General features: G+C 39.8%; 1 protein-coding gene across 2 annotated transcripts in view; it reads right to left on the bottom strand.

The window, feature by feature from the left end:
• The window catches only part of BMP2K (BMP2 inducible kinase), a 60,538-nt gene that overhangs the window by 20,727 nt on the left and 12,693 nt on the right, over positions 1-27,118 (bottom strand). The window contains exons 2-12 of one of the 2 annotated variants that reach the window (XM_086463752.1): positions 15,417-15,535; positions 13,967-14,072; positions 12,152-12,294; positions 11,736-11,857; positions 10,630-10,711; positions 9,860-9,992; positions 7,281-7,384; positions 5,076-5,155; positions 3,258-3,418; positions 1,694-1,919; positions 628-766 (exon numbers count right to left, since the gene is read on the bottom strand). In XM_086463752.1, coding sequence (XP_086319878.1) covers positions 628-766; positions 1,694-1,919; positions 3,258-3,418; positions 5,076-5,155; positions 7,281-7,384; positions 9,860-9,992; positions 10,630-10,711; positions 11,736-11,857; positions 12,152-12,294; positions 13,967-14,072; positions 15,417-15,535 — 1,415 coding nt within the window. The remainder of the gene's footprint in view (positions 1-627; positions 767-1,693; positions 1,920-3,257; positions 3,419-5,075; positions 5,156-7,280; positions 7,385-9,859; positions 9,993-10,629; positions 10,712-11,735; positions 11,858-12,151; positions 12,295-13,966; positions 14,073-15,416; positions 15,536-27,118) is intronic. The other variant, XM_086463753.1, reaches the window with a different exon arrangement.

Genomic DNA, 27,118 nt, shown 5'->3' with positions numbered 1-27,118 from the left:
ACCACCATGCTGCAGAAGAGCTTGGTAGCTTCAGCAGAAGCAAGAAGCCAGACCTACCCACTACATGGATGAAAAGAAACTGCCCTAACAGGTCAGTGATACCATTTAACTTTTTGTCATTATTGCAACCTAAGTACATGCTACTGCATGTAAATTAGTTCTTATGGAACCCTATTCTTAAATATTAATCATCAAAATTTTAGGACAATTTCTCCTGACTTCTAAAGAGCGGATAATGCCAGTTAGCTTTCTCACTTTTAACATAGGAATTTGATGCCACCATGTCTTCTATCACTCTGTAGCACAACATACATTCATTGCTGTGGTCGCTACTGGTAACCTTAAACATCAAGTATGTTTCAAGTTAATAGATGCCTACTTAATGAAATTTCAGATATAACCCGTCTGATTAATACAGAAGTCAAACTCCAGACAAGCTTTTGCAAACAACTTCGGATTAACTTTTTTCCCCCCAACTGAATATTATTCTAGATGCTCATCTTCACACTATTTACCGTGTCCACAGCTCACTACAACTACTCACAAACTTCTCTCACTGCATCTTCACAACAGACTTACAGGCACGTATTTTAAGATTGTCCCATCTACATTCCATTCTTGACATACCATAGCAGGATACTGAGATTGGGAAGGTTGCTGCTGGTACACAGACTGCATCAACAGCTGCTGTTGGACCATCTGCTGGTGCATTGCTTGTTGATACTGTAGTTGAAAAGAAAACAGCTTTAAGAGGTCATGATCCCCCCTTTCGATATATCCAGATATTTAGAAGAAGCATCAGTTAAAATATCACTTCTGAGACTCAACAGCATTTTTCATTTAAGACATCGCATAACCAAGAATCAGCACCTCAGCCACTGCATTTTAATGAGTCTCTTTGGAAGCTCCCCCAGCCCACGCCCTGCCCCCATTAATACCAGCCTGCTAAACAAAAAAAATTAAGACTACATGTTCAGCACTGCCTTTTCTAAGGCAGGCCAATTAACATCCCAACTTTTGCCATTTTCAGCAGTGCTGAGCCCCTTTGGACAATAATTCAACGGTGCTTCAAAGGATAATATGTCTCATCATTTGGGGGGGGGGAGGGGAAGGCATAGCAACAGGTGTCCTGGACAGGATCTGAAAGTTCTTGTCTGACCTAGCTACTCTTCTGTTACGTTTACAGTTATGTATGCTATGCAACATAAGCGATTATACTTGACTGTGCGCAAGCTGGACAGTGTTAGATTACATGGTATCCATGAAAAATCTGGGCGGACAGAAGAATCACGGAAAGGAAGAAGCTCTTCACCAACAAGAAAAATTCAAGAAAGCAAAAACTGCAAAACCCCTACTCAGTGTTTGTACAACCATCTACTGCACGCATAGCATCGTCACCTAGCTAACTCCTAACATTTATCTCAAGCATGTTTACACACACAAAACCTTTTTTTGGGCCACACAGTGGTGATTCCAAGCAAGCTGGGATTCAGGGTCAAACTGAATAACACAAGACAGCACAAAGAAAGAAACTTTCTAGGATAAGCATTACAATGCCTATGAAGGGACAAATCAAAGCTAAAAAGAAGGGGCAGGAGCCATGATCCCCTTCTCTCTTCTAGCAGGAAAAAAAAATAGGCCACAACAGCAGAAATATTTAACTAGCACACGATTCCAAGTGTTATTAACAAACGTAATGTGTCTCTTTGAAACTTGTCTAACAGATCTGACTTGTACCTGCTGAATGTAAGCATCCTGAATCGTAGGCTGCTGCTGTTGCTGGTGATGTAAATGGTGTAGCTGCTGTAGTCTCCAGTCGCCCTGCTGCAGCTGCTGGAGAACTCGGTTCTGCTGTGGTGGGTGCTGGTTGGTCCCTTGGGACTGTAAGATTTCTTGTCCATTCCCTGGTCGCATGGTTCCTGCGATATTCAAACAACACTATTGACATACTGATCTCTGAAGCTGAGCTAAAGAGCTCCCTGGCAGTTAACCTCTTTATTTAACACTTCAAGGTGAAACAGTTTATGAACTTCCCTTCCCAGTCTGATGACAAGTACAGCTGGTAGATACCAAGATCGAGGCTCCGAAAATTCTAGGCCCATCAATGAACGATTTCTACTTAAAAGATGCAGGAAGCTTCCTTCGGTCTCACGACAGAGGAAGCTGGGTTCAAGACTTCTGCTTTACTAACATTCAAGTTGTACCTTCTAGTATCTCAAACCCTAACCCTGAAAGCATACCATTTTCACGGATACAGTTTGTTTGGTTTTTAAGGGAACTATTGGCTCACTTGTCAGACTCCCTTAAACAGAACACTTGGCTATTTTCACCATTCAATTGTTTTTGCAGCCTTTTAAGTAAGCAGCTACTAACATAAATCCATCTCTCTCACATGCTGTATTTCTACTCTGAAGTGCCCAGGAATGATCTATTCCTTGTCATAACAGAAAAAGCTTTCCAAGTTGGACATTACTTGGACCCTGTCTAATAAAAGTTGTTTACATCTGGGACACAAACATTGTCAGTGGCCTTCTGACTGGAGGCTTTCCCAACATCATCCCTGAAGCAACTCTTCCTGTACTCTAACAGACACATAACATCACAGAGAGCAACCAGAAACTATTAAAGATAAACATTCACGTAAACATTTTCCATTTATATGGGAGCCATAACTCTTTATGAATGAAATAAAGAAAAACTCAAAAGGCTCTACTGAAAATCCATTTCACTCAAGTCTCCCTCAATTACTCCTCTGTTGCCCCTCTATTACATTTCACATGGTGCTGTGGGTGCATCTGTCAACCACTAGAGAAGTTTTTAAATGGTTCCAGCCTACTAATAATACCAACATATTGCTGGTATGACTTATTGAGGCACAGGGAAAGTCTTTTTCCTACTACAACGAAGGCAGTTTGTTACAGAAGAGATCTGCTTTTTGTGAATGATTTTTCAAGTCAAAACTGAGCATGAACATCTCTCACAGTCTGCAGTGGGAAAGTCAGTTCAAAATCAGTGTTTAGCACAACGAAAAACGCACCTTCACTTCACAACAATTTGCATTTAGTTTTTATGGCACCTGGTCAAACTTATTACTTGCACGTTCAGAGTCTTTCAGAAAGCTGAAGATCTGGGTTTTGGCATATAAAAAAGCAGATGAATTTCAGTTCTAAACTTGTCCCTACTAGAGAAATAAGGAAAAGCAATACAAAATTAATTCTCCATTTATTTTGGTCTGTCATTAGATGTTGTTAAGTTACCTTTTTGCCCACGATTACCAAATTCACCAGGAACTTGTACTTTGACTGGAGTTGCTGAGCTCTGGATTGTCAGCACACTAGAAGTGGCAGTGCTTGAATTGGCCTTTGGTCTTTGTCGCGGTGCTATTGAGGTTTCTGTTGGTCCAACAGTATCCGTTATTCTGAAATGGCAAGTTTTCCCACAGGAAAGACCTGATAAACAAAAGACTTTCTTCTCCAAATTAGACACAGTACATAGTTTAATAACTCCGTTATGTCTTAGCCAGGTACTGCTCTACTTTTGATTTGGATTTTAATACCTTAACATTTGCTTCCTAAAATTCCCCTCATCACCCATTGCAGCCATAGGCTATACGACTGCTGCAGAACACCATTAAGGAGCTATGCAACAGCCTTATTCCCCGAGGAGGCCATGACACTAGATGAAGTTTCTCTGCATAAGCTTTCCTCAGTTCACAGTAGTGAGTGCAAAGTTATGTGCAGCGACTGAGTCAGCAATTCTGTGACTAGAGATACAATTACTCTTCATCCGTACAAGAAATAAGATTAAGAAAAATCTTATCTGTTAAGACAACTCATTTCTACCTTTTTAGAGATTTAGCCTCTAGCAGTTATAACACCCATAAACTGCTCAAAATATTTGCATCTTCCCTGCAGTACTTCAGAACTGTATAATAATCTGACAGGGCAATTAAGATGTTCAGAACCCAAGTACTTCTCAGCTTTAATCCCATTTTCAGGTTACAGTATACTAATTTTGTAAAACTGTCCAACTGCTTAAAACCAGTAATTTACCATCTAAGCTCTAGTACCTAACTCCTCATATTGGTTCCTACCATATTATTTCCAGACACCATCTGCCTTCACCTGCTGCAACCCAGGACCGCCAGGAAAACAATATTTAGGGAGAACTATGAATCTTCCTACTATCATCTAGGAGATTTAGTTGGAGTTTACAACTTTATTCCATAGATACTTTATGCCTGCCCCCTGCTTTACGTTACCAACTGACATCAAAGCCAGCAAAATCAACCATGCCCAGACTATGACATTACCTTAAAATGCCACAGACACATCTACATAGCTCAAACACAGCTTAGATGAGTCCATTAATTTGCTTCTCATTCACAACAAACTAATGAAGTCAGAGTTGAAACAGAGCTGATAATTATAGCTGAATACTGAAGTACCCAAGTCACATGCTGGTAGATGCACCACCCTAACAACTTCTATGAACAAGGAATGAAAGCGTAAAGGATTCTTCCAGCATGAGCATTAAGCATATACAATATACTATGTCAGAAATAAAAAGCATGATTAGGAATTCCCAAGGCTTTGGTTTTATTAGAAGTATAACAAAAAGAGTATTTTGGTACAAACCTCAGAATTTCTGAAAGAACAAAACCCACTTACCTTCAGCAATCAGATTGGATTTGCACATTTAAATAAAACTCCTAAGAAAAGTTTACCTGTACCATACCATCCTCACCTGTCATTAAATAACTTGTTTCAAAATTCACTTATCACACTAGGAGAAAATAAAGCAGATCAGCAACAGACTCCTAGCACTTACTTATTCCACTATGAAACAGGCTCTCTCTCGGGTTCTCTCTGTGGATTCTCAACACAATGAAAAAAGCGATGGAGTTAAATCCAAAGAGAGACTTGAAGCTCTTAGAATTGCAGTTATCTATTCTAATGACCTCTGCTACTAAGGTAATTCTTTGTTCATTAACAAGCATATGAAAACAGGTTTCAGACAAACATGCAGCTTAACAATATTACAAAACAAAAAGTAAAGCCAGATCCGCTGCTCACCTTGCTTTTATTTGGCTTTTTCTAGCAGCTGCCTCACTAGCTGTCACGGGTTCAGGAAGAGTTGAAGGGACAGGAGAATTCTTGGGAAAAATAAATTTGAATAAATTTTTTAAAAAATGAAATCCTGAAAGAAAAAATCATTACATATTGAAAAGGAATACTTGGGTTCAAGTTTTTCAGGTCACAAGGTTTCATGCAGAACTCACCCACACAGCTGTAGATTAAAAGTGTTTTAATTTAAGAGTATCTCTGTGTTCTCTTATCAGGTGCAAAAGTATAACAAAACATTACTGATCTGACTGTTTTGTCAACTACTTCAATTTACTCACTATCAACAATGAAGGAAAACATTTCCTCCAAATGTTTTCCTGTAACTGCACAAAATCATTTTAGCCTTAAGTTTAAGAACTAAGCCTAAGCTTTGGATAAAACAGTAGGTTTTTTTAGCACACTCAGCTCTTCCACTGCAACACAAATTCCAGAAAACCGCACAGCATCTAAGCTTCTACGGTCCTTTAACTTATCGCCATCTCAGTCAAGTTCCTAAATGAATTCATTGCATCTAAACCACGTTTTACCATGGAAAATGGCAATTTTGTGGGAGGGAGGAGGAAGATTACCTCTAATTACACATGCACTAACCCCTTACGTAAAAAGACACAAATCTCAATCTGGTCACAAACAGTAGAGACAGAGTTAATATCAAATACTGCTTCTGTAGACTACCATCAGTTCTGGAATTAGCCAAGGGTCTAGGAAAGAGACAGACAGGCATACTTCTGACTTTCCCCTGAAAAAATAATAAGCTGCTGTCAAACACAATACACCACACTCATCCAAGCCCTCTTCTGACCTATAACAGTCATTCTTATATTCTCACAAAAGTTCGAGGGGGAGGGTTCATGTGCATATGCGCATTTCTGTGCTGCTTCTCTTTTAAGGCAGCTGTGAAAGCTAGAGGGGCAAGCACTACCAGAGGAAATCAACAGCAACAGAAGACAGAGCATGGACTGCTGCTCCTACCACTGTTTTAACACTCCAGTGGAAAACACACACATACACACCCCCCAAACAGCTTCGCTTCGTAGAAATACTCCAGGCACTTTTACTTTTCTATGTCTGCTACAGGCCAAAGGGCCACATAAGCAGGCAACTCCTATCTGCAGGAGAAAAAGATCCAAGAAACAGACCTATTCAAGTCACCTGAGTGAGGTGATACTATTCCTCTGATGAGTAACGTAGTAAATTCCCAAATTAAGTTATGTCAAGATTTGTTCATATTTCAGGATAAAATACTCAAGGGAAAGTACGGTTAATGCCAAACCATTCAAACCACTTCAAATTTAGCCTTTACCTACAAACAGTAAGCACTTCAAGGTTTTCTGATTTTTCTAACCTAAGTTTCCAAATAGCGCCACTCACACTTACTGAGCACCTTCTTCTACAAGGACCATTGATAAAGGAATTTAGAAGGTTCTGAGTAAGTTCACTCATCTGCCTCTGAAGGCAGAGTTTATTACAACTGTCATCTGTTCCAAAATCCCTTTTGAGATGGATTTTTCCTGATGCCTATCTTGAGAATCACTTTATAATACTGAACATCATCCATGTGCACTCAAATTCCATCGCACAGTCATGAGGTGCATCCAATGCAGCTGCGAATGATGTGATCTTTGATAGAAAGTTCAGACTTTCAAAGTTCGAACTCACACGGAAAGTAAGGTTAGGAATGCAGACTAACCGAGGCACTACTCTGTTGCCTTCCAGTTCACTGTAGCCCCTCCAATGGATTAACATAATGGCTAAGGATGATTAAGAAAAAGGGTTTACCAAGAAAAAACATAAATGCTCTTGACACTACTGTTACAACACTAAACCTTCTATTCTCAAGAAGTTTAAGTTCTGTAGTATATTTCATATTAATTGTTTTTGACTCAAGAGACAAGTAAAGGTTAAAGTTTTAAGTCAAGTATTGGTGCAGTATCAATATAACTCAAGAAGCTATGCCCTCAAAATATTTTGTTTTGAGAGCTAATACTGTCTGTACACAATAGCAGCTTGACATTTACTCTGCTCTATGTTTTAAATTTAGGAACAAAGTTTATGAATAAACTGAAATAATCTCTCTCGGCTGACTTGAGAGAATTTTCTCAATGCTACCTACAAAATATACCGAAAATACAGAAAAAATTAAAGACTACTTACATTAATATTAGACACTGGATTATCCTTTTTGGCAAGTTTAAAGGCAAAGAAAGATACTTGAAAGATATCAGGTCTCTGCTCTTGATCTGGTTCAAGCATATATCCTGCAAAAATTGTAAGACCAAACTATGACTAGTGGATATCAAAAAGCCTGTTGAGACAGCATGCTACCAGCAAGAAGAAATTCAGCAGTTCCACCAAATGAGCTTACCCCACAAAGAGTCATTTTAATCATTATGTTGCTCTTTGTCTGTTTTGTTTTGTTTGGGTTTTTTTAAATACTTTTTGTCAAGTCATACAGTTTCTAGGGTCAAACACAATTGGAGAAGACATATACTGTTTGATATTTGGACACTCAGTACTTGAAAGCATAGCTAAACTCAAGTAGTAATTAATAACTTCAAAGAGAAACAACATAAAACCAACTCATAGTACTAGTATTTTCTAGTGCTACTACAAAATTTAATGTAGCTAACAGAAGATACACAGATATATCTAACTGCATCAGCTAAGGTTCTACATCTTTTGTCCTGCAGGTTTAGTAGAGTATGCATGCTTTTGTATATTGAATTAAAAAAAAAAATAGTTCCATGGATAAAAGGACTTTTTCCTGACCAGTCACAGAATTTCTGCTGTCCCTCTCCAACATTAGCTTCCGAAATCAGAAGGTTTAGGGGTTTTCAAGCAAATAAGTTATTGATGTTGTTAACAAAACGATACAGAGTACATAGTCAGCAAATCCTGCCTAAATTACCGAGAACCTAAACAGTGAAGGATACTTTCTAAACGAGCTAAGCCTCTAAAAATATGTTCAGCTACAAAGAAAATGAACATTTAAGTTCTCAGTTTTGATAAGAAAACTGAGCTACATTTCTAAAACTGTTCAGTAGTACAGCTATCCTTACATAAGATTTTGTAAGAAGTACTGAAGGAACTTTTTTACTAAACCTTAGGATCATATCCAAAGCCCTAATATCATATCTAGAGACAGATCTTACAATTTTACTTAAAGCCATCATTTCACAGCAAATATAGTTCACAGCAAGCTTTATTTTTAGTGGGTTTTACAAAATAAAGTGGATTTAAACTTGCAGTGACAGTACCATTCAACGGAAACAGAACACTGATCGTGAAATGACTCCTGCCACTTGATTCTGACATATTAGATCTATGAGGTGAAGTACATTCAGCTTCTTGCTCCCCATCCCCTGCCTTGTAAAAGAGCAGAGAAGTCCCTGACATAACTTTTATGACCAAGTGCAGCTTTTTTTTCAGCTTCCATTCAAAACGGAAAGAAGGGAAGCTTGTATTATGAGACTATTCCCCACCCACATATATCCCATGCCACTAACGCTCATCTTGGCACAGCAGTTCATTGAATCTTAATAAACAAGCACTCATACTTACAAGACGACAGGATTAAAACCTATGCTCTTCTAAAAGTAGCACTCTAACCCAGAGATAAGTATTTAATCACTTGAAAATTCATCTCATTTTGGCAATTAAGTATTTGCAGAGGCTAAGTGTTTACCATGCTAACTGCTATTTCTCAGTTATGAATGTGTGCTCAAAAGACACTGTTTGGATTTGCTATTTCCTATTATATGAAAGCATAAACTATTTGGACAACACATTCTTAATTTAGAAATCAATCATACAAGCTCCTATTCAAACTTCCTGAATTTTCCATATTCTGTCAGTTACACTCTTTCAAGTTAACCTGCTCGAAGCTGAAAACAAAGACAACTGAAAACACTCATTATTACTGTAAATAAGATCCTGTATCTCTGCACTTGGATAACAGACTAATCGCTAGCCTCAGAGCTGCTTCTTGTCCAAAATTCTCCTTCATTCTCCCTCTTTCGACTTTCAAACTTTTGCTAGAGTTTGTTTCTGACACTTTGTGTGGTACAAACTTTATCAGTTTTTTTTTTGTTATGAACTCGCACTTCAAATACTATTACCAGTCTGACACTCCACAGAAAACACACACTTAAGAGCAAAAAGGAACTATGAATAAACTAACCCTTTGTGGTTTATGGCCACCTAAGGAAAAAAAAAAATCATCCATGCCTCCCAAAGAAACCAAAAAGCCCTTCTAACTTCAACAAAGCTCTTCTGACTTGAGCAGTATAATTTAATCTGGCAGGTCTTTGCACTGTTTTATTCTGTCTCAACTATGAAGTTATCAACTCATCCACTGAATGCCCAGAATACAGTAGCCAATTTTAACATCAGCTGTCCCAGAGGAAGACTTGTTCGTACTTCATTCACCAGGCTCACTTTTAGCACCATTTCCAAGAGGTTTCCTTTAGGTTTCTGAGATTCCTCTCTAGGATGGCACCTCAGTTCTGCACCCTGTGGCACAGCCCTCTGCTGAGCAAACAGATAAGCAAGCCTCCTTTCAAGGGCAAGAGCAGGAGTTGCAAGACAGATGGTAGCCAGGAACAACTCCCACTGTTCACTCAACTCAGCCAGTCTGCGCCACCCATCCAAGTCACCTGCCGACATCCGCGAGATCTTCCGTGTTTTAACTGATTTACGAGGCAAAAAACTGGCCACGCTACCCAGATACTTACTTATCAAACAGTGTATACTATGAGAGTATCGGGAATTGTCTGGAATGGTAAAGCTTCCATCGCAAATAGCAACTTGACTTTCTCCAAAAGGAAGTGAAAAGAAACAAATTTTATACAGCAAGCAGCCAAGTGCCTGTAAAAAACAAATAGTCACTGTAAAGGGACGAAAAGAAGCCTTTTACCCAGTAAAGCAGCACCAACAAGAAACAAATCGCATCCTAGCTACAGCTGATGCTTACAAACGTACAAGCTGCATTATAAAACACTGTTGATGTGACAAGCTGACACATAAAGCAGCTCCAAAAAGGCCTTCTTTCCCATGGACTCCTATGTTAGACAACAAACTACCAAAACTAGAGCAAACCAAGAGCTGCGTTCACATTGTCACATCACCCAGAGATACCACCAGTGTTCCTGCTGAATTTACCTTTACTTACTTCACTGCACATCACCTAATAAAAACACCTTTCCCTATCATGCTGCCAACAGGTTTCCATGAGAAGTCACTGGTGACTATCAAGCAGCAACTTGAGCCAACAAAAAGGAAAAAAATCCTACATCATGTCCCCCTTAACTCAAAGATCATAACACATGGCATTCATTTACAGAAGCCATAACTACCAAAGATACCTCTGCTACATTCTACATGGTATAGCTGCATGATATACGTCACTTTCCAGGAGTCAGTTTTTCAGTTAGTCAACAATGCTTTTCACTTCCCACGCACACCTCTTAGTTCCATATTTCATAGTAACTGATTATTTGCTTACCCAGATATCTGCCTTGGTAGTAATTGGTTTTCCTCCATAAAGATTGATCATTTCGGGAGCTCTGTACGATAGTGTTGTATACCTAGAAGTATATAATTAAAAGAGAACACAGGTGAAAAGCGTGCCTCGGAACTGAAAGCGTGTTTTCCTGCATCTGCCAGGCACACACCATTCACACCCAAGTTTCAGATATGCGCGTAGAATTGCCTTATGCAATGCAAGTCATTTACTGCATTTGCAGCATCACGGAGACTATTTGGAGTAGCAATATAAAATTATCACACACAAGAATAAAGATTAAGTCAGTTAACATTTGCTTTTAACATTATTTCCACAGCACAAGTACTTTTGCAAGAGTCATGTTGCTTAACTACTGCAATAGCCACTCATTTGAAAGGTGTAATATAGGAGTCACACAAGAGTATTCCCTACTACACATTGAAACATACAGAACACCGACTTCAAAAAGCTAACATCTCAAAATAATTACTCAAGTGGTAGTCAAAGTATTTTTCAGAGCTGGAAAAAACCCAAACTGTATCACTTTATAACTTGAAAACAAGTAGCCTGTACTTATTCCTCTGGAGCAGTTAACCCAAAGGGGCAAAATGGAGCTAATACACGTTTTCAAGGGCACTCCTGTAATAAAAGCTAGTGTATTTTTCTGGTCAGTCTTAGGAGAATGAACACGGACCTTACTCTATAAATAAGACTGTGTAAATCCATTCCAATGCTTATTTACATCAACTCTTTTTCTCTCATACCACTAGCTATATTAAAATTGCATAAATTTAAAATATCAGGCTCCTAAAATGGCTAGTAGCCAGACACATATTTTTGAACCATTTAATCTCAAAACAGCACACTTTTTTCCAACAGTTTTTTCCTTGGAAGTCTCAGTTTTGCAAAAACAGTCTGTGAGTAAGTAGAAGAAATCTATGTTACCAAATAGTTCCACTGTTTTACTGTATTTATGTCAACATTAGTTCAAATTCAACCATGAAGTTCAACACATTAATACTACATATGCACACTGCGCAATAAGCCACGGAGTTTCCTACCAGCACAATCATTGCTTATGACAGGCCACTGAAAAGTGAACTTACTTTTTAATCTCTTCTTCAACCACATTAACACCATCTTTTTGAGGATTAAGATATTTGTTAGTGGCGCTGCCGAAATCACAGAGAACATAGTTCCCACTATCGTTTAACAATATATTCTCCACCTTGAAACGAAATTGACACACAGAAACATTAGACGAAAATAACGGCATTAATTTCCAAGTTAACTGTTACAACGAATTCTCACCAACAGGAAAGTTTTCACAAAAATAAATCGATACACTTGGCATTAGTAGTAAGACATGTATTATTGTTTAGTGTCTCTGTTTACAGCTGCACCAAAAGCAAGTTCTTCCCTAACTAGAAATCAGCCTTAGTGAAATGCCTTCTATATTCTCAATCCTTTTTAAGTAGATCATTGATTTTATCCAAGATGTTCCATTTTCTTAAGTTCATACCTTCAGATCCCGGTGAACTATAGGTGTTTTGCACTGATGCAACCGGGCAACGGCTTCGCAAGTATCACAAAATATTCTCATTACTTCTGACTCAGTAAAGCCTGTCTGCAGACGCTGATTCATCTGATTGACAACTTGCCCAGCTAAAGAAACAACAAAGTAATTACTGTTTTTTAGCATTTCCCATTATGTACAGAAGTAGACTTATTTATAGGCACACAGTCCACAAATATGATGCAAGAAAGTTTTCCACAGTCACTGTATTTAAATAAAACAAACCTGGTTTTCCAAATGCACACTCTTGTATTATCCTAGATAAAAAAATTACTGTCTCGAATGAAAAAAGAAGTTCCTGTAACTGAAACCCATTTGAGACAAATTGTCATAAACTCAAAGAAGCATCCATCACACTGAGATGTTGCCTCAAAAGTATCTCTTGCTTTTAGGTTCATAGCCAAAACCCTGCCAGCCAACTAAGTTCAGTTTAATTCATATTCTAGACACCTTCTCTTTCTGTCTTTCTGGAAGAAAAACGGGAAAAAAAAAAAGATGGGGGGGCAGAGGGGAGAGTCCCAAATCCATCCTTTGAGAGAGACCTCGCTTAACCTCCTCATAGGTTTCTTTCTAAGATTGGGAATCATTATTTCCCTGTTTCTTAAAGTAATTTTATCAGATAATACCGGGCTCTTTCTAGCACCACGCTCACTTAACACTAAGAGATGAAGGAAGACGCAGTATCTGCAGGACCTTAGCAAGCATTCTGTCAAAACAAGGATGCCTTGAAGAAGAAAAGCCTAACGCTGTCAAGTCATCTGACATCCACATAGCTATCTACCACTATAATCAAGGGAAGAGTGCTACCAACTGGGAGTCAGAAGTGAGCTCCCACAAGGGTACAGAAGTTCACACACGCAGGCAGGGTAGAAGGCCTAAATCATGGCCATTAGTTTTAAATTTATCTCCCTACTCCCTTCCCCAAAATGTACATCAAGACTGTCTTCGACTCCTTACGGTACAGATTGCACAAGCTGTAACGTTCACTGCTTCCACTGCAAATAGAACCACCGCAAAGCTCATCTGAAAGTATTCTTCCAGCATTACAGGCAATGGGGTGGGTTTTCTTTCTAGTCTATAGAAATACTCACTTTGTACTTGTAGCATTTGTTTTAAATATCATCACCTATTTGGGTTAACTACCATCTTGTACTATGAGGGCAGTTCCCAGTTACCCTGAATTTTAGATAAACCTGAGAAGTTAAACACAATAGCAAGTTTATTCCACTGCATATGTGAGGTGGGGGGAAAAAATAATTCAGTAACTATCTGGTTTTACATACTGTTTGAAACAAAGTTACATTATAGAGCAGGACCATGGGACTAATTTTTTTTTTGGCCAGCATTATCAACACTAACTATGCTATGCTCATTTATAACAAGTCACCTGCCAGACAAAAGTAAAGCATCTTGATTATTGCTATCTGAAACAAAAATAGCAGAGGGCAAAAAGCAGTGAAAAGCTTGCCAAACTTTCCTGTGAATAGTGTTCTAGCTACACGTCAATTAGCATAAACAGCAGAACAGAACTATTTCCCTCGATACTTACCAAATAATTTTCTAATCATACTTCATTACAAAGCCACATGCTTAAGTAACAATGCAAACAGAAAAGCAAAAAGTGCTAATGGGATTCCAGCTGTGAGATAGATTGTATGTTAACCTTTCATATTATGGGAACAATTCCAAGTAAAAATCCCAGGTGATCAATACTAACATATTCCCTGCACTTACTCTGAAAACCTACGAGTTGATTCTTACCTCGACAGTACTCCATGAGAATGAGCACCTCCCAAACATTATCACTTATAGAGTTAACAGCGCAATCTAAATAGCTCACAATATTCTTGTGCCCAGATAACTCTTTCTGAAAAAGAAAATGGACATTACGCTTCAGCATAGAAGAATTTAAACAAGTAAAAGACAGTACATGTTTTCAGACAACCATTTATGATGTCAAGTTAAGTTAGCCCCTGACCCACATCCACTACTCTTGAGAAAGTACCGCAAACACAGAACATAAGCTGATTGCTACCAGCAACGTCAGAGTGACTGCTATGTATCAAACACAACACAGTTACTACTCAGAAAAGAACTTTTACACACTTCTTGTTGAAGAGTGCAAACACATCCATATGGCTGCTTTCTAAAACAATGTTGTGAAGTAGTCATAGCTACAGCCTTGATATTTAGGAGATGCGGAAGAAATACGGTACTCATGTCCATCCTAAGCTAAACTGAAAAAGTCTCTCTGTTATTAAAAAAGGTAGCTCGAAAAAAGCCACAGCTGTTGTACCCTGACCTATCACCAAGTTTTACAAAGTTATTACACACAAGCAACTGAAGGTGTCCCCAATGAAAAACAACTTAAGAGCCATTTTAAACGCGTAATTAAGCAATGCTTATTTCACATCTGACTATACAAGTGTTGTCATCTGTACTACAGAGTTTCTGCCTGTTAAGTTTTATGTAACTTAAGGTTAACATAAAAGTACCTCTTACATCAGATTATTAAATAGGTGCTGCTATGATCAGAACACATGGAAACTGGAAGTGTATGGAGATAGAGATAAATTGTATTCATCGTGTCTGCTGGAAGGCAATACAACAGATTTTCTCTTGCCCAATGAGCCACAGACTTTTTTCTCCCCCTTAAATTTCTTTTTTTTTTTTTTTTTTACCTGTCCAGTAATCATAAACCCAAGCGTGCCTGACTAAACCTTCTAGTTTCTCCTTATTTGCTAGCCATGTGCTGAAAACCAACAGAAACTCTGGTGATGTGGGGGATTTTGGCTACACACCTATCAGCTACCCCAACACTGGCTGCAACTTCAAAAACGTGCTTACACCTACTCAAGAGGACAATACTCATGGAAGCCACTGGCAGCATCATTCAGCTAGCACAGCTGTGGCCACAGAGGCCTTGAGAATTTAAGTTACCACTGCAGAACTGGAAGAAATCACTTTTGCTTGGGAACCAGATGTACTGACCAAATCGACCATGTATCAAATAAATTTTTTATAATTGCTTTAGAAGTTAATCATGCACCAACCCTAAACTCAGCATTAGTTTCTGAAACTAACAGTGCAAAATCAGGACCGCAAGGTCAAAAGAAAAGGTGGTTTAGATCAACAAAACATTGAAGAGGCTTTTGGTGTACATATATTACATATTAATACATTCATCAGTTACAAATAATGGGCTTCTTACCATAATTGTAATTTCTCTCTTGCATATGTTGAGATCCGGCACATTATTAACATACATTCGTTTCAGTGCACAACGTATTCCACCATGGGTACGTACCAGAAACACCGTTGAGAAGCCACCTGGAAAAAAGTTACAAACAAATAAAGCTACTCAAGTTCCTGTTACTCCTCTAGCCAACACCGCTACTTGCCACAAAATGAGTAAGTCAGTCTATGTCAGTCATTGAGCAAGGAGTAACAAACAGTTAACAAGTTATAAAGATTTGCTAGCTCAATCCATTTCACATAAAGTATTCTTGACAAAAACGTAAGGATCTTACTATTTTGTTACAACATTGAATGAAAATATTTGAAAAGCATTTTCACATTCAAATAAATTTACAAAGCCTAGTGCAAACTATGTATTCAGTTATCAACCCTGAAGGACTTGCACAGTCACCCAGAAACCCGAACAAAGTGAAGGTATTCTACAGGTCTTCACAACTTCTAAATCACTCCATACTTGATAAAGGTTAACGTTAATTCCCTAAACCTACACTTTAAAATATAAAAATTAAAATACTAAGAAAAGAGAGTCTTGAGAGATACTAAAGTAGTCATGCAACTTTTCAGCATAGCCTAAAGACTGGTAGAACCTCCCTGAAATCACAGATGGTACAAGCAATCAGCTCTGCAGCAATGTTTTTATTAAAACCCATACTAAATATGCAGTTAAGAATTAAACATTTTCCCACAACTAGCCCCAGCAGAAGCATTCTTAGTCCAAGAGCGAGCCACATACTCTAGCCCATCCCCCAGCTTCCCAGTATGAGGTTTTTCTTTTTCTCTTCACTGGCAGAGAAGCATCACACAGACAAGACTGACACACAGAAGCCAAGTGACACAGCCTACACAGAAAGTACTTCCAAATGCTCAGGCAAACCAAAGGGAAAAACAACACTCTCCTGTTTAACTGTCTTCTGCTAGTCTTAACTACCGGCTCCAGGCCTCAAGCAGATGACGTTAGCATCACCTCGAGGTTCACACACTCAGCTTTCCCACAGTTTTAGGGAATCTGCCTCACAGAAGAGCTCACGTAAACCCATACGTTCCTTAATTGACTGCTGTCTGATGGTAAGCCAACTACCACCATGGGAAGTTTCAACTAGTGCAAAACCTCAGGTATACAATCAGGACAAATATGTAAATTAAAATGATTAACTACCCTGATAATCAGCCAGCCAATTGAAATACATGCATTTCATGTTTCCTGATATGATCTGCAAGCAGCCTTTATTAAGTATAACGTACTTCATTTGAGCCAAGTCTCTTGTGCTTGAGCAAATATGCATGTAATTTACAATAGAAGCTAAGTTTTATTACAAAATTTTCTTGAAGATTAAGTATCTATTATTTTTTAGCTTAATTGCACATTTAGCCAAACGAGATGCTACGCTATCAAAACAGAACTACTGCCAATTTTAATACAACAGCCTAAATTCTGCAAAATTATTATACTTAACTTGTTTATGTAGGGCCTTCACAAAACATTAACAGGATACCCTCTCAAAGAATCATAGAATCATTTTGGTTGGAAAAGACCTTTAAGATCATCAAGTCCAACCATCATCCTAACACTGCCAAGACCACCACTAAACCATGTCCCTAAGCACCACATCTATACGTCTTTTGAACACCTCCAGGGATGGTGACTCGACCACCTCCCTGGGCAGGCTGTTTCAATGCCTAACCTCTCTTTCAGTAAAGAAATTTTTCCTACTATCCAATCTAAATTTCCTGTGGCGCAGCTTGAGGCCATTACCTCTTGTCCTGTCATTAGTTACTTGGGAGAAGAGACCAACACCAGCCTCACTACCAACTTCCTTTTAGGTAGTTGTAGAGAGCCATAAGGTCCCCTCTCGGCCTCCTCTTCTCTTGGCTAAACAATCCCAGTTCCCTCAGGCACTCCTCATAAGACATGTTTTCTAGATCCCTCACCAGCTTCGTTGCTGTTCTCTGGACCTGCTCCAGGACCTCAACGTCTTTCCTATACTGTGGCACCCAAAACTGCACACAGTACTCAAGGTGAGGTCTCACCAGTGCTGAGTACAGGGGCACAACCGCTCCCCTGCTCCTGCTGGCCACACTGTTGCTGATACAGGCCAGGATGTTGTTGGCCTTCTGGGCCACCTGGGCATGCTGCCGGCTCATGCTCAGCCAGCTGTCGACCAGCACCCCCAGGTCCTTTTCTGCCAGGCAGCTTTCCAGCCACACTTCCCCAAGCCTGTAGCGTTGCATGGGGCTGTTGTGACCCAAGTGCAGGACCCGGCACTTGGACTTGTTGAAGCTCATACAATTGGCCTCAGTTCAGTGATCCAGCCTGTAAGCCTCATGTTACTAAGGTTCTAATGCCAAACTCCATCTGGGGCTGGAACTATCCTATAGGGCTCCACTAACACCAGCCTGGGGGATTATGGTAAGAAACATGGGCAGACCTTTGTTAGTGGAAGACTTTTTGTACTATCCTCTCAAAGAGAAGCCTCTTTTTTTAAGCACCAAAAATACAAAGCAGTACTCAGGTAAGGGACTAAAGTCTAATAATTAGAAGACAAAAATTACTTCTTGTATTTTTAACCAGTTTTACAGCCTTAAAATTCTCTCCGACTGGCAGGAGGACAAGAACAGAATGGCGGATTGACAATCGTTTTTATGTAACCAGAGCAGACATGACTGGATAAAAACAATCAGTAGAAAGTAGTGGGGAAAAAAAAAAAAGCTTAACTCAGACAACTGCTCTTCTTGCCATTAGGTGGCAATATGAACCAATACTCGAACCGTGAAGTGGCCATAAAAGAAGACCTATTCCCCATTTTGTCAAGAAGTAGGTATGTGACCTTGTATGGTTTTCCATTAGTAAATATCACCGCTATAAATACCCTTTCATCAGAAAGACGAGAGCATAACTCTGAACAAAACTTGAGTAAGTATATTAATATCTACAGGAAAATTAATAGTCATCAATGTTCTGGAAATCTTCATCCAGCAAAACCCTGAACCATTAAACTTTAAACCTTTTCTAGTAATTTCTGATGTTAAACTTCTCACTGAAAGGACCAAAGCAAGCAATAATCAGTGCTGTAAACACTCATGAAAACTCTCACTAAACATTGCCCTCTATCTGGAGGGAAGAAGGTAAGTACGTACATGGCCTTGTCCTATGCAGAAACACAACCACAGATAATGAGTAGTTGTTTTGCCCAGACTCGAGATTGTAGACTGAACAGAACTACACTTCCACGTGTCCATCAGCATAGGAGCTGGCATTTCACAACCATTTACAGAAGCTGAAAAAAAAATTACTATTATCAGATATCACTGAAGACAGAAAATATACTGTTTTCCATAATACATCCAAAAAAGCTTAAAACATAACTGTCATAGGCTACGGCACATAAGAAGATGACAAGAAAGTTCCCAACGTAAAGTCATCACCTCTTCTACACACTTCCGTTCTTTACGACCCATGATGACAATTCTGGTTGCCTTCTTAAATTCCTGATATAGTCAAGTCACAATACCCCCACAGCATCCCACAAATACCTCCTCATCCTATTTTCTCAAGAACAACTCAAACCTAAGTTGAGAGGCCACAGAAAAAGCAACTAAGGAAACCACAGGGCCAGTAACACAGTCCACAGTCAAGACCCAAATACAGGACTAACTGCAGTTCCAAAGAGACTCATAGACAAAGCAAAAGCACAAAGAAGTATCATTATGCACAACGAGAATAGCACTGCATTTAGCCTGCCTGTACTGGCCCACACGAACTTTTCAACAACACCCCACAGCCTTGCTGCTAAGTGTGAATCAATGAGGCACCACATCTGGGGGCCTCACAACCACAACTCATCTCTATTACTCTCAGACCTTGCCACGAAGACCCGAAGGCCACTATTTTCCCCTGAAAATACACATGTCCTTTTCATTGTGTGCTGTATTGTTAGAATCAAATTATCTCTATTTCCTTTCCCAGATTTGAGACTTTGTACTGGCTTTGGTAGGGACAGAGTTGAACAGATTAATAGTAGTTGTACGGGGCTATGTTTTGGATTTGTGCCGTAAACAGCACTGACAATCTGGGATGGGTTAATTACTACTTAGCAGGACTTAGGCAGTCAAGGCCTTTACTGCTCCTCACACCCCCTGCCAGCGTTGGACAAGTACACAAAGCTGGGACAGCAGACCCCAACTGACCCAAGGGATGTCCCAGACCATATATGATGTCATACTCAGCATATAAAGCTGGGGGAAGGAGGAGGAAGTGGGGGACACTTCGAGCGACAGCGTTTGTCTTCCCAAGTCACCGTGATGCATGACAGAGCCCTGCTTTCCTGGGGCTGAACACCTGCCTGCCAATGGGAAGCAATGAAGGAACCCCCTGCTTTGCTGGCATGCACGGCTTCTGCTTCAGCTGTTAAACTGTCTTTATCTCAACCCACGAGTTCTCACTTTCACCCTTTCCATTCTCTCCTCCACCCTACTGAGGGCAAGTGACAGAGTGGCCATGTGGAGCTGACTCGCCATCTGGGTTTCAACCACAGAAGACTTGTAGGAGCTGAATCTCTTATAGTCTTGTATTCCCACCAAACTCATCCAAGACTTAAATACTCAAAAGTTACACCGGACAGTCACATACCACAAGTCACTTTTCCTTGAAATACTTGTTAAAAAGCCTTTCTCTAACATTGATGGTTACATAAGTCAGTAGATGCATTGCAGAATTAAAACTCTGAAGCTTTGACAGATAAACTCAGTACAAAGCTCAGAAAGTTGAAATTCACAGATTTTCCTACGCATATTTAAGGACAACCTTGTAAAGTTTCATGGGCCTCAACCTTCTATTTATGCTTTACCATGTTACATTTCTGAAACTCCAACCAGGAAAGAGAGTAGCTGTCAGAACTGAAAACAGGCTATTGCCTTACCCAGGTACCTTTGCTTACCTGAGTAAGCTAATAGGGTGTTTTCAGTTCTGTACCTTTAGCATCTTTCAGACTGCTGACAACTGTTCCGTCAAGACAGTCTAGAAGAATACCACAAAGATACCCTGAACAAAGTTAGATATACAGACAGTAAGATTTTTTTTCAATATACCATTAAAACATATAGAAGCACCAAATGTTGTTCCTCCAACTGGTAAACTACTCAACTACACTCTAAGCTCAGACAAACAGAACAGAACTTTATGAATGGAAGGATTTTATCTGTATTAACTATATATATATGCAACAACCGCTACCCACACCTGTAAATGCTCAACCAGGAACAGTAGCTACTACAGTCACTCTCAACACCAGCAAGGTATAAAAGCTTCCCTACAAATGCATTAAAACCCGGCTGTTATGGAGAGGTGGTAGAGTTTTAACATCCATTTCCATTTAGACCCAAATAAATACTCAATTTTCATAAAGCTAATCATTACATTAAAGTCTATTTTCAGATACAGTATTTACATCCAGTTTTCCTGTACATTTCAGAAACCTGAAATGAATGAAGAAATAGATCTGGAAAGCAACAGACCCTACTTGTTCTTATGCACCTACACAATCTGGACAGTTAGCTACTTAGTAACTTCCTCAACAACTAAATATTATCTCAAGTTAAAAAAAAAAAAAAAAAAAAAAGGCAGTTTTCGAAAACACAAACTCTTAAGAGTTGTCAGCCCTAAAAGGGGTTGCAAGGCCAACATGACTGTCTCCATTAGGGCAGAGTTCCAGAACAGGCTTTACAGTCATTAGGTGAAGTTGTTCCTAATAAAGCTGAGTAACCTAAAGGATAGCTTACTTCAAACTTGAAGCCAATTTGCAAGTTGGGCTCTCAGCTTCACCTGACTTTGGCCAGCAAGATGGCCTCGTGTCCCTCTGCAAAGCTGGATAACCAAGTTGAGGTACAAATTATTTTCCAGTGACCCATCTACCCACACATATGCTGCTAACCTTTTTTTCCTCCCTTTGCAACAAGACCACTATCCAGCCACACAGCAATATTGTTAAAAATATCAGATCTGGCTTTTTTGCATTTCAGATAATCTAACATACAATAATTTCGGTGTATTTATGTGCGCCCTGAATAAACTGCTGCCTTTAGCAACAGTTTCACTGCAATCTTGCTCTGCATTCCTTGATGCCTGGATCACTTTGTCCACGTCTGTTAATTCTGGAGCCTGAAGTCATCCAGATGTCTCAATTATCTTCCAAAGTTCAGGCTGACCTGGAGCCAGAGACACCCTCCCTCAGAAGTTACATCCCTCCTGAAATTGCATAGCCTTCTGAGCACTACTGTTTCCAAGCCCAATGAACAAGACTGAACCATTTTATGGACTACGAATCCATTCAAAACACAGACTTAAGACCAGTCCCTCTCAGAATAGTAGCACGAATGTCCTGTAAATAGGCTCCAAGCAATATGAAGAAATAAAAAACACCTTGCAAGCCCATAATGAAGGACAGCAGTAAGGCCTCATTAAATGTTTCCAGCACATGCTCTTTGCCAGGGGAAAAAAAAAAAAAAAAAGAAAAAACCAAACCACACAACAAACAAATCTGACCTCTATAACTTTATGAGGTGCCAAGACACCAAAGAAGCCAGTGTTCAAAAGAACTGGACACCTGTCAAGAAAATCGGGAATGAAGTAGTCCTTCTGCACAAGAAAAGCATGACCTCAAGAAAAAACAGCTCTTAATACCCACATGCACTTCTGTATAGAGCACTGGGAAAGGCTCTTTTTCAGTGTTAAGCACCGCACCAATGTGCTGTTTTACCACGAATTTTAAGTAAACTCCTTTCTGCCACAGTTGCAGATGAACCCATGTCAAGAGCTAACTCCTGCAGCTCAGTTTTGATCACAGCTTCACACAGTATGTAAGAAAAACAGTGCACTCTTGGTGCTCAGCATACTTCTGTGATCCTGACAGACTGCTATCATGCTACACAGCCCCCTCTTCCATCCTGCTGCTCCATTTCCTCTCTCTCGGTGTGCTGCTACAATGCCTATAACTCCATACATTGATTGGCACCCCATTAGGATAGTTACAGGGCACTTCTTCAAATTATCAGCAACTTCCTCCTTCCCACAACAAAAGAAGTCCTTCCACAGAGGCAGGACTGTTAGTCAGTACAGCCCTTGTACTGTAGGCACATTTACGGGAGTGACAGACCAAAAGCACTCATGAGAAATACTTGATTTATGTAGAGAACACTATTTAGTTCTTCAAGTTAACAAAATTTATAGCTATTTGTGACAGTGAAACCTTTAAAAATGCACAGAACTCAAATATTTGAAAAATTTTAATCAGACTCCAAACAACGTGTGATTGTGGAGAAAGAACATATTAACAGAAACTGATAATGCAGTTTCCAAGCCTTATGAAAGAATTTTGCTCAAGCACTCAGTTTTCATCAAAACCTCCACAGGGGAAGGAAGCTGCTGACCACAATTCTGCCTTTCCATTCCTGAAGCACCTCTGCATGAGATGACGATGGGACATCCCATTAATAAAGGTATCAGTTTCCCAGCAATGGGACAAGCATTCCTGCAACAGCTAGTATATACCTCACGTCGTATGCTAGGCTTTCACAACGTGGGTTGAAGGTTATCCAGTTATCATCCCAGCGTGCTGCCACCGCTCTAGTCGCTCCTACACTGCTGCTTCACCGCACCAGTCGCTGCTAGCCCCGAGCTCAGCCAGAGCGTACCAGCTCCCGGGAAGGTGTGGCACATCAGCTGTCCCAGCACTCTGGTTGGGCAGCTGCCAACCGAAGCTGTAACACTGCTGCAAACTCACTGGCCAGAAAGCACTGCCAAGTGGCCTTCCTGCTGAATAGAGGCAGTGTTACGTGACACCAACAATATATATAACATTTACATTTTTATATATTTATATAGCCTTGTGTGTGTACACACGTGTGTATATATTTTTGGTAAAGCATATTCCACAAGTCTCAGTCACAAACACAAGGCTTCGAGAGACAGCTCCATTCGGAAGAGCAGTTGAGAGATGCTGCCTGCAGGCTCAAGAGCTCAGCATTCCCACAGCCAAGAGCAGAAACAGCTCCCTACTTTTAAAATAACCCATTTCTACACTCATGCATTTCGGAGTTCAGTATTTCTCCGCTTTATTTTAAGTTTGCACACAATGCATTCCAAGGGACATACCGCTCCTCCTTTTCCCACTGCCCACACGAATTCCCACTGTATAACGATCTGAGTATCAGGGCTAGTTTAGACAAGACACACCGCTTCCTTCAAATCAGCATCCGCTCTTAAGGCAGCACTGTGAAAACAGCAGCTGGGAATTGCATTCCAGCAGGACACAGCAGTGCAGCCCATATAAAGCAGGTCTGCTACACATACCTCTCTCTGATAACTGGACTGTCAGCCTGCTGATGAGCAGGCACTCTCACCTTGTAGCTCTCCTAGCACCAACTGCAGTCCAACTTTGCAAAAGCTTTGACATAAGCATGCAACACTACTTAGGGTATCCAAGACACTTCAAGTTACCACAGTGCTCTGGCAAAGATTAATTAAGTGATGCTATAGACTTTTGTGAAAAGTTTTCTTATTTAGAAGCACCTACGCCTCAGACATGCCCAAGTGCCAAACTGGAAAAAAAAATAAAATCTGGCATTCTTACCAGGAAAGACAGAAGCAGTGATGTTGCAAAGGAGAGCATACAAATGCCAAATCACTTCATTTTTTTCAGCCATTTAAAAATAATTAGACCAACTGATACAGTGTGCAGTCATAACAAAACCCACAGATGCCAGTGACACGAACAGGTAATAGTATTTTTATCATGAAGTAGTAAAGCTTTAACCTCAGCCAAGTTCACATTCTTAAAGACTTCAACACAACTATACTTTCTCTTAACACATAAGATCCCAAAAGCTTGCTACAGTACAAAAAAAATTACCTCTATGCAAATTTAAGTGCTACATAACATGCTACAAGGAACTGCTCAGAAATCACAGGAAAACCCTTCACATCAAGACAGGCAATAGGTGACTGACAAGGGGGTGGCATACAGAGGAACATGAGAATTATCAGTCTCAAACTGGCATCTTATTCTTCTTTTAAACCCCAAGAAGTATCCCCTATGGCACTGACCTCAACATTTTTTCCTCACAGCGATGAAGTCACTATTCATCAAAAAGCCTTAACAGGATTTTTAGCCATTACCTCTGATAATGCTGTCAATCCCCCCTGGCCTGTCAGGACCAGCCAGTAAGCCTGGAATAGTCAGTGGATAGACACTTCAGCCATCTGGGTGACATTCTCTAAAATTCTGAAAACCCTGTCCTCTGTAAAGCCTCCACCCTCCTCTCTTCCATCAGGTAACATCCCCTTCTCTCAAGGAAAAAATATTTTAACAAAAACAAGAGTAAGGCAAGCGTGTGTGTGCGATTGCGCGAGAGCAACAAACAAAGATACTCTTAATTGGCCTTTAAATAGGCAAGCCTCCACAGAGTCCAAAAGACTTCATTTTTCTTGCTGCACTTGGCAGTGTGACTTCTTTGTAAGAATAACCCAGAGAAAACCTTGGATCAAGTCCTCTCATGCACGCAAGGCTTTCTACAGACATCTATTCTGTCAACCCAGTATTAAGCGCATTGTAAAAAATTACCATCTAATGAGGTGATACAGACTTCAGAACATCATTCTTCTGCACAGAGCAAACCTGCTCTAGTCAGCTAGAGCCCTACAGCACCATGCTGGATTGTCAACTAACTGACAACGTCCCAATCTAAGTGCTGACATTGTAGTTTTAGATTTAAGCAAGATTTGTCTGACAGCTGGCCGATTAAGATGCTCAAGGTTTCACCTAGCCAACAGCAAAAGGAACAAAGCTCAGGAACCTGCATTGCAGACAACTGTGCCACTTACCCTTACATGCTCCTCAGAGTATGCAGGTGACTTGCTACACACAGCTGACTACTATAATGACAACACTGCTTCTGTGCCATCTTCTGACTGTGTGCCTCAGCTCTTTTGCTTCTAGACAAACAAAAAAACCACCCCAATTTCCTAATGCAGATAAATTTGCAAACTACTTGAACACAGCTACTAAAATAGATGCTCTTGTAATTCCTGCAATATTCTGACAAGTTTAAGGAAGATGATATCACATTGACTAATAGCTGATTTAATGCATGCTCTAAAAAATGGCAAGTATTTCATATGCCTTCTAAGTAATACATCTTACACACCCAAGACAAAACATTATATTTCTTACAGTAAAACTGACCCCTTCTTTCCCCCATACTCTTGTTAGAAGAAACATGAGAAACCTCTCTGTGTCATTTCCAAATCAAGCCACCTGAGAATTACATCACACTGTACTACTTTCATATGTTATCCCCTCCTCTTGCTAGTCACTGAAAACAAATCTAACACATTTACCTCTACAACTCTATTTAACAGATATTTGTATTCAAGTCAATTAATATTTACCATCTCTCAATAAGGAAGAGAACACATAACTACACCACCAGCAGTTCAATTAATTGATGTCTTCTCACTCCCAGATTCTGAAATCACGTTGTAACAGAAATTACTGGAGAGAATTAAACAGCTCCATCATTTATACTAACAGAACCTGAAAGCAGGCAATTACACCAAGTTTGAGAAACAAGTCACAATTTACTGGGCTTCATTCAAGGTCAGCTCTTGAAGTTCTAGGGCTATGCTGTCATGTAGACACTTGCTACTTAAGTTACTGAAAAACAGAAGTTAAATGTAACACTGAGGCAAGGGTACCGTATTTTTTTCTAACAAAAAGAACAAGCGCTTTCTTCTCATAGAAACAGTACGGGTATTTACGTTTGAAGAGACTAAACCAGTCTGCTCCCAGCACTGGTGGGGACCAGGAAACACCTCAGCACAGTGCAGAGTTGTCAGAGTTCCCTTGTGCAGTTTAGTGTACAAAGGTAGCACAACAATTTGTTTACAGGCACATCAGTAACAAAAGCAAAGCAGTATTCCGTTCCACATCTTCTAGTTCAGTGCTCATGGAACCATCTTCCAGCCTAGGAACAACACTATCTTCCAACAATGCAGGGATCTTCAAGTGATTTACACTTTTGAGATGTACAGTAATGCAACCAATCCATTTATTTTCTTCAAATTCTTTCTTCCTTTGCAAATGCACTTCTTGGGCACCTCAGGATACTTAAAACACACACGCTTTCTCTTTACAGAGTAGTTCAGCACTTTTAAAGCACATTTCCTTTGTGCAGGCCTACAAAGTTCCATCGAGTATTGCTGTTGGGGTTCCCATCCACACTGCATTACAATACTCATAATTGCAGCCCTACCTTGGTATTCTAAAGAATTTCCCTAGCTGGCAGAAACCACTTCTGGAATTAAAAAACAAACAAACAAACAAAAAACCCCAACAAAACCACACACAACCAACACCACAAAACAGAAGTTCAAGAAACACAACTCCCATTTCCGAAGCCAAGAAACACTTGTCAAGAGTGACAGCTGTTTGCAGGAGCAGGTGAGATTTTTCTCTAAGAGCCAGAACTTCACATCACCAATGCTTCCTTTTCCAAACAATGAGATTCAAGAACAAATAGAAACTCACACAACAGAACCCCACCAACCAACCTGAACACTGTATTTTTTTTTGTCAAGGTCAAGACTGTTGACTAAACATTTAC

Source organism: Leptosomus discolor, chromosome 4 (genome assembly GCF_034619465.1).
Source record: "Leptosomus discolor isolate bLepDis1 chromosome 4, bLepDis1.hap2, whole genome shotgun sequence".
Lineage (NCBI taxonomy): Eukaryota > Metazoa > Chordata > Aves > Leptosomiformes > Leptosomidae > Leptosomus > Leptosomus discolor.
Note: the sequence above shows the minus strand (reverse complement) of the source record. Positions and strands in the feature narration are given on the sequence as shown.